Genomic DNA, 8,693 nt, shown 5'->3' on the forward strand with positions numbered 1-8,693 from the left:
TGTAAAATACTTAGAATGGAGCAGCTGTGACTGGCTTTACATGGATGTAATTTCCAAGCAATTTTAGAGTCTCTCCTTAAGCTGCAGATTGCCTGTTTTCCTTTTGGAAAGAGGAGAAGTGTCCTTCACTTCCTCTGTAGTCAGGATGGTGGTTTTTTTTACTAGATGAAGGTGACTGACAGGGATTTCCCAGTGCACTGTTGATGGCTCTGCTCACCCCTGCCAAGCACTGCCAGTGTCTCCCCACAAGTACCTGATTTACTCCCATGTGCTCCAGCACAGTCGTGGGCCATTAGGACAAAAAAGTGCCCCCTGCTCTGTTAGTGGTGAGGACTTCTGTCCTTGACTCCAGATGGATGAAAAGGTTCATGGATTGAGCTCAGCTGCTGCAGGACTTCTGATATTTGTGGTTTTGTTGGGCTTTTTTTTTGGCTGCTCAGGACCTTCTGCTGCTGTTGTACCTCAAAAGCTGCCCAGGGCTTGAGCCTCAGCTGGTATTGACAGCGTGGATTTAGGATTCATGGCCTAAGGAACCTTTCATAGATTTTTTTTTTTTCCAACCCCACCGTTGAGATAATTATAAATAGCAGTAGCTGAGTTTTGCTAAAAGATTGCAAACAGCAGAGGAAATTCCCCAGGGGCACAGGGATTAGGTTCCGTATCTTAAAAAGATTTTTTTTTTTACAAGATGTAGCATGAAATACTGTTTCTTGTGCAATTTCTTGTACATTTTGGTTTTGTCTTCTGCTGGCATCAAAATTTCTTAATCTATTTCTGATAACATTGTGTCAAACCCAGAGAACTTAAAGGGGAAAACAAAGTGGTTTCCACTTGGAAGAAAAAAAAGACTGTTGGAAAGAGAACAGCAGCCCAGTGCTTTCATGAGGTCACGGCTGTCTTCTTTCTGTTTTATTAAAAAGAAGGTTTCTTCTTTCTGCAGCTGATGGTGTATATTAATGACTTCTGGAGCGTGGCCCTTCTGCCATCAGCACTCAGTTGGAGGCACATAAGCTCTTTATAACAGAGTGCAACACTCCTGCTACACAAACAGTTTATTTGCTATTAGAGAAAAAAAAAAGTGAGTTCTCTCTTGAACTGTCCCTCAAGCTAAGTATTAAATTTAGCTTCTTTTATGGTGTACTTACTGGTAGGGGAATGAAGGAGAAAAGTTAGATTTCAGGCAAGACAATACAAAAAAGTTACCAATACCATGGGTTTATTTTCTTCTTAAGGTAAATTTCTCTGGAAGGGAACTCAAAAGTAGAAAAATAATGCTGTCTCCAGTCATTATTAACTACAAAACCCTCCATCTTCTAAGCAGGGGTGGCAGTGGACTTTTTAGTTTGGTTCCTCTATTTAAGCACTCTTGTTTTCTGAGAATCCTTTAACAGTGCAGCAGAACTACTGTCTGCCTCTTCCTCTTCACTTCCCCATTTCATTTGCAGCAGAGTGTAACAACTGAAGTAACTGGAAGTTATGGTTAATTTAAGAGCAGTGTAGTTTCAGCTATTAAAATGGAAAGACTAAAGTCTGAAGAGGAGTGTGAAATTCTTGAAGGACTCCCCTTTTATCAAGGGGTACAGAAACTGTAATGTTGATGGGTTAAGTGAAAACAACTGTATTTTAATATTTGAGGTGGTTTCTGTTTCTCTTCCTATATTAAACTGACAGAGGGAGTTGCTTGGGACAGTAGTGACCTGTACTTAACAAGGTCTTATCTTCTATTCTTAAAACTCCATAAAATTATGAGTTTCCTTGTAGCAAGTGTTTATCTTCCTACTACAAAGGTAAAGTTCTATTCAAATTGTGTCAGGTGTTAAAGAAATATTATTAAAGCTAAAAACGCTTTATAAACAGTGGAACATGAGTGTAATCACTTACCAAATGTCTTTGATGGAGTCTTTGTTTAACTATTCAGTAATGCTGGGGAGAATCATAGGTTTTATTTATGAATGCACTTTAGGTAGCTCATTCATTTTAAACAGACATATTTTACTGTTAGAAAAATCTACCAATCTATGGTGCTTCAAGCACTTTGCTGTAATTTAGATTAACCATGGTGCATTTTCCAGGAATGTCATTAGATATCAGAGAGTTAACTCAGAAAAGCATACCAGAATGTAAAGAAACCACATTTGTTTATTGTCTAGCAGTTTATCAGTTAATCTTGGTTAGGCATATATACAGCCAAGCTGGAAAGCAGAACTGGGTTTTGGAAGGTGATCAAAGAATAAGTTTATTCTCCTCTGGATCATGTAGCACAAACACTTTAGGAATAAAGGGCAGGAATCAAGAGTATAACCCCATCAGGGAGGAAGAAGAGCCAGCCTAAGGACATTTGTTCCATTCACTGTAGTGTGTTGTTGTACCTGAGAGTAAAATGCTGTTTGCAGTAATACTGAGCTTCATCTTGTTAGTGATCTGATCAGTTTTACTTTGAAGAGAAACTATATATAAAAATTACACCTCTTTACTCAATGGTTCCATTCCTTGGGGATAAAACTGTTTAAAGATATTTACCTGAGTCATGCAAATGTGTATTTTTAAAAAAAATCTTTATTACCTGTCTGTCAAAACCAAGAGTATGCAGAGAACGTAACTAAATTCTGTCCTCAGCATTTCATCTTTTAGAGTGAAAATGTAACTGCAGATGGAAACCACGAGACCATCACAGCAATCAGCAGGAAAAGCAGTCCTCCATCCCTAACAAGCTGCATAATGGTATAATTTCTTGGCTTTCGTCCACATCCCTGGGATCTAAACCATTCCACCACTTCATTCAGGCTGTACTGCTGAGGCTCATACCCCAGCTCCTTCCTGGCCTTCTCCATACTAAAATAATGAGTGACACCAGTTTTGTAAACCTCTGTGCGAGTCAGGAGGGGCTGAAAATTATAAATGTGTCCTACAAGAAAATGAACTACTTCAGTAAGGAATGCAAAAAAATAGACAAGGGAGAGAGGGAGGCGACAGGTTGGGAACTTGTAACCCAAACCTTCCACTAAGGGTCGGAAAAATTCAAAGTTATTTACAGGCCTGCCATCTGAAATAAAATAAGCTTGGCCTGCAGCAATGTGCTGCTTGTTGGCTTTGAGGGCCTCAAAGGCAAGGATATGAGCCTGAACCAGGTTGTCTACATGTACAAATTCTACCAAACTAAGAGGATCTCCATAGACAAATTTAAACAGGCCCCTTTCAATATAACTGACTATTCTTGGAAGGTGTCTCTGTTCTCCAGGCCCGTAGATGCCTGCTGGTCGCAGAGCACAAGTCCTTAATACACCTCTCCCATTTCCAAGCTCAGCACCATTTGCCTCCAGCACCTTCATTTCAGCTAAAGATTTGGTTCGGGAGTAGTGATCGGGATGGAGGTGAAGAGGTAGGTAAGGCAGAGATTCGTCCCCATTTTCTATAATCTGCCCTCCAAATATCACGTTGTATGTGCTTGTATAAACCAGACTCGACACTCCTGTGCTCTTGCAGGCTTGGATGACATTTTCTGTTCCTTTCACATTAACATCTTCTATAAGTTTTCGGTTCAGCTGCTCCCTGCCAGACATTCCATAGGAAGCGATATGGAATACGCAGATTACATCTCTGAGAGCATCTTCCACTTCAGACAGGCAACAGATATCCCCCTGCATGAACTTCATTCCCTCTGGCATGGCTTGAAGTGGTTTCACGACATCAAAGAGAATCACATCAACTCCCTTTTGATATATGGCACAACCTAAACTGAAACATGAGAGAAACCATATGTTAGGATTCGTAGCACAACGGTGCATGAAACATTTCACCTGGAGGAAGAGAGGACTATTAACTATTTCAGTGGTGATTATTTTTCTGATGAGAGCCTTTTAAATATTCAGCCATCTACTATGGGGCAGATTCAGCTGTGATACTTGAGGTACTGAACTAATTTCTCACACTCCAGCAGTACTTAGGAGAAAAAAAGAGGCAGAATTGCTGTAAAAGATTCTGAATAGAAACAACTGAAGTGCTTTCAGTGGCCTTCTGGAAGAACACTGCTTTGGAAGAACCATGTTTCTATCCCCTTTATATCAGCAACAGCAAACCTCTCAGATGGAAACCTCTAACCAACTACTAAAAAAAAAAGTTTATTGGTTTTATCTTAATGCTTTTGTGCCATCCCAGCTCTGGCAGAACAACAGGTTGGTCTTCGCCATTGTGTTTGAAATTTGTGGAGAAGAGGAGTGAGATGCTTCTCAGCTGGAATGAATACCTTGCCACATGCCACATTTTACTCCAAGTTGCAGGTATAAATACAGGTATTGACACAAAGTATAACTCTGGTGTTTCTCCCCCCCTTTCCTACAGCTGTTTTATGTCTATAGTGTTTTAAGTGGGAGATAGTGGAAGAAAAAGCCAAGCAGAAGTGGATAGGGTTCTTCTGAGATTTTTTTTTCCCTCCTCCCACTTGGCATTTACTTTTTGGTCCTGACTGTGGTCTCTCTCCCCTCTGTAAGCAGTTCTAACTGTGCAGGTACTCAAGAAAGTCTAGGGCTCAAAATAGGATTTTTTTGTTACAAGGCCTGCAGAGCCAGCTACAGTAAATGGACTTCACTGAAATATGTACCTTATTAACAACTCTAATCCTAAAACATTACTGCCCATGAAAATAAATATATTCTTGAGAGAGCAGCTGGAGTAGTTAATCTGTAGAGCTAGCAGTGTGTAACTATTTGCAGGTCAAAAGAAAGATGTGTGTACAAGTGGAGGCTTGTCCCTCGGAGCAGGCTGAGAGGTGGTGGTCTGACTCCCATTACAGAGGTGCTCAGACAGGTAAATGTCGGCGAGGCAGCTGGTGGAAACAGGATTTGGAAACATTTGGAAACAGGATAACAGAGTTACTTACAACATCTGGAGACAGACTAACATGCTTCTTTAAAACTGAGAGCCCACATGAACCAGAAGATGGACTGAACTGGATCAGGCATCTCAGGGACACAGTTTTCCGTTTTACAGATGGAATTTGTTGCCTCCCCAGCAGCAATCTCTTACGTTTATTCCTGTATGTAATAACCATTTAATGCACTAACCGGAAGCCAAAATAACCCCCTCCGCCAGTAATGAGGACTCTTTCCCTGGCAGCGTTTCCTGCTTCCATCCTCTTTCCTTTGGCACTATATGGTGAAACGGACCTGCAAGTCACATTGCAAATACATTAAAACCAATCTGAGTTTTAATATCACCGCACATTCGGTTATTCACCAGTCTATTGCATGCTTTAATTGCAGCCTTTCATCTCCCCACCGAGGCGGGGGAGGCCGCTCAGCCCCGGGATTCCTCAGAGCAGAGGTTTTACGCGGAGGACAGAGGGCTGCAGGGGACAAGGCGAGTCTGGAGCCGCTCCTGACGAGCTCGTTCGGCCTCCAACTCCCCTCCCCGGGCAGCGCGGGGGTCCCGCGGGGGTCCCAGCCCGTACCTGCTGTGCCGGTCCCGTCCCTCCCGTGCCTGCGGAGCGGTGCCGGGCTCCGGGATCCCGGGAAATGGAGCGGGCGGGGCGGGGGCCGCGCCGCGAGATGGCGGCGGGGCGGGCGGGCCCTGCCGGCCTTGGTTTGCGGCGTGGTGTCAATTCGTGTGCCAGGAGGGCGCCGCTTGTCCCCTTCTCCTGCCCGGGGACGCTCGGTCACAGCGGGGCTCTCAGCCTGAGGCACTTTGAAATGGGGGCTGTCGTGTTGTCTGTGGAACCGGAGCCTTTTCCAGCTGTGTCCCGTCCGGATGTTTGTACCAAAACCGGGTGCTGGTGCTGTCCCTGGGTCAGGGCAATCCCCGGGATCAATCCAGGCTGGGGATGAACAGATGGAGAGCAGCCCTGGGGAGAGCGACCTGGGGGTGCTGGTGGGTGAGAGGCTGGACATGACCTAGCCCAGAAACCCCAAATCCTGGGCTGATCCCACAGCGTGGGCAGCAGGGGAGAGGGATTCTGCCCCTCTGCCCCCTCAGGTGAGACCCCCCCTGCAACTCTGGAGTCCCCAGGACAGCAAGGACATGGAGCTGCTGGAGCGAGTCCAGAGGAGGCACTGAGATGATCAAAGGGATGGAGCAGCTTTGCTGTGAAGAAAGACTGAGAGAATTGGGATTGTTGACCCTGGAAGAGAGAAACTCAGGGGTGACCTAATTGTGGCCTTCCAGTACCTAGGAGGAACTTACGGGAAAGATGGGACAAGACTATTTACGAGGGCATGGAGTGACAGGACAAAGGGGAATGGCTTCAAACTGAAAGACAGTAGGTTTAGATCATGTATTAGGAAAAAATTCTTTTCTGTTCAGGTGGTGAGGCACTGGACAAGGTTTCCCAGGGAAGCTGTGGCTGCCCCATCCCTGAAGTGTCCAAGGCCAGGTCAGATGGGGCTCTGAGCCCCCTGGTCTAGTGGAAGGTGTCCCTGCCCGTGGCAGGGGGGTTGCAATGAGATGATCTTCAAGGTCCCTTCCAGCACAGACCATTCTGCGATTCCCTTGGGAGGTGCCTGCAAGTGTCGCCCCAGGGGTGTGAGATTCTGCAGAGGTCTGGGGCACCTAAGAGAGGCTGAGGAGCCCTTGAGCCCTGGGCAATTTGGGTGGACAGGGGAGTTTCAGACCTCACTGCTGAACATTTCTTCATGGAAATGGTTGTCAAGCATGGGAATAGGCTGCCTATGGAGTCACCATCACTGACAATGTTCCAGAAACAACTGGACATGGCACTTAGTGCTATAGTTTAGTTGACAAAGTGGTGTTCAGTCAAAGGTTGGACTCAATGATCTTGGAGGTTTATTTCAACCTAAATAATTCTGTGATTCTGTGATTGTCCTGCCATGTCAGGGAGAGCTGTGCCCTCACAGCATCTCTGTGGATAAAGGTGGCTGTCCCACATGCTACTGCATTTGTTGCGAGCCTGAACTACGTAACGTAACACACTCAGAGAATTCTGCTCTGCCTCCTGCAGAGGATGAGTTGTTTTTGGCAGTGGGAAAACACTTCACAGCACTGACTGACTGCAGTAGAATTTCTCCCAAGTTAAGCACCAGCAATCCACTGCAAGCTGTCTGTGAGAGAGAGCCATAACAGGAAAACAATTAAGAATTACACTATCAAAGTTTGTTTTGGGTATATTCCATTTTTCTTTGGCAGAACTGAGTCACTTGGGAAATGTCAGAAAGTTGGTTACAGTGTCAAAACTACTTAAAAACACGCAAGTTTCTGTTTTGCAAAACCTTGACGTAAGTAGACATAGTGTGCTGTGTTGTTATTTTGATTGATGGCTGGCAAGAATTAAAACTGAATAGATTCCAAGAAGAATTCTGTAAGTATTAAAACTTAATTTTTTTAGCTGTAATTTCTTGCTGGTTAATCTCTGGGATTCTTAAATAGCAATTTCAAGACTGAGCTGGTGCTGTACCTGACTGTGCAGAGCTGTCTGGCTTGGAGGGCATCCTTCAGTCATAGCTGATTTCCCTGTCTACTGCCTGTATGGTAGGAGAGTGGGTTTGAGACAACCCTGAAAAATGCCATCCAGATGTATAATCAATGTTATGTTCACAGAAGTATGATAATTCTAGCTCACAAGCACAGTCTTGATGATGATTTTGAGAATATTTTCCCAAGTGTGTAATCACCTGCAAAGTACCAAAAAGTCCTGAACTTTCCCTGAGATCATGGGACACAACGTGTTTTGTCTTTGAGGAGTCTCCCTGAGAGTATAACAGCTGCTGTCTGTCTTCTGATCAAGCAGATTGTGTTCGAATGGAATATTTCAGAATCACAGGATAGTTGGGGTTGGAAGGATGTCGCCCATTGAACCCCCTGCACAAAACAGGTTCACCCAGAGAGCTTACACAGGTCCCTGTTGGTATGGAATTTCTCCAAGAATGGAAAATCCATATGTTCAGCCGCTTTCTCCTCATAGCTCACAGAGCTTTGTGCTGTCTGAATGGTGTCCCTGACCTTGCACTCTGTGTTGTGTGAGTAAATCCTTCTGTTTGAACAGGCAGCTGTTAACCTCGGGATGACGTTTTGTCCTCTGGACTTTGTGATGTGTCCATGCAGGACAGTTTGCAGGATTGAGACCTCTCTCTGTACATTCTGCTTTTTCTAACTCTCTGCCTGGTATGTCATCTACAGTGAGTGAATTGTGTCAGACTATCTCATAATTAGAGTATTATTAATATAATAAAGCTGTATTAAGATACTGTAAAGATTTTGCTCTTAAACCACTATCAGTTTTATTTCTCATTATAGTGAACTGTCCTTTTTGGCTTCAAAGAATAGTAAGGAACACTCATTCCTTCAAAAAGGTGACATCCATGAAAGCTGTGGGTAAATACTGTCCTCGTTTTACATTTACAGATTTGATGTTAAGATTGACAGTCTCAGATCTCACTGTTCTCCACAACCCACTTGTTCATGCCCTTTCATTCCCTATGAGACTCCACTTTTCCTAAGACTTTATGGACTTCCTGAATGTATCATAAATTCTGGTTTGCTGTCAAATAAATGGACTTCCAGTTTTACTTTATGTGTAAAAGAACGTTTGTCCTGAGATTGTCTTCCTAATTTTCCCTTTAAAGAACCAGGCATTTTGGAGAATGCCTTGCATATATCCCAGCATGCAGAGAATCAGACCATGTTGCAGTCACTTGAAGAGACCACACTAATGCCTGGAATTGCAAGTTAGGGCAGGATGTGTCAGG

General features: G+C 44.1%; 1 protein-coding gene across 1 annotated transcript; it reads right to left on the reverse strand.

Annotated features, from left to right (window-relative positions):
- Positions 1–1,984: 1,984 nt before the first annotated feature.
- SDR42E1 (short chain dehydrogenase/reductase family 42E, member 1) lies at positions 1,985–5,477 on the reverse strand. Its single transcript, XM_018083804.2, has 3 exons — positions 5,447–5,477; positions 5,061–5,162; positions 1,985–3,735 (listed from the first exon to the last, which is right to left on the reverse strand). Exons 2-3 carry the CDS (start codon positions 5,126–5,128, stop codon positions 2,628–2,630), a joined length of 1,176 nt encoding a protein of 391 aa, XP_017939293.1. The 5' UTR covers positions 5,129–5,162; positions 5,447–5,477; the 3' UTR covers positions 1,985–2,627.
- Between the last annotated feature and the right edge of the window lie 3,216 nt (positions 5,478–8,693).

Source organism: Manacus vitellinus, unplaced genomic scaffold, assembly GCF_001715985.3.
Source record: "Manacus vitellinus isolate BGI_N305 unplaced genomic scaffold, ASM171598v3 scaffold_10_pilon, whole genome shotgun sequence".
Classification (NCBI taxonomy): Eukaryota; Metazoa; Chordata; class Aves; order Passeriformes; family Pipridae; genus Manacus; species Manacus vitellinus.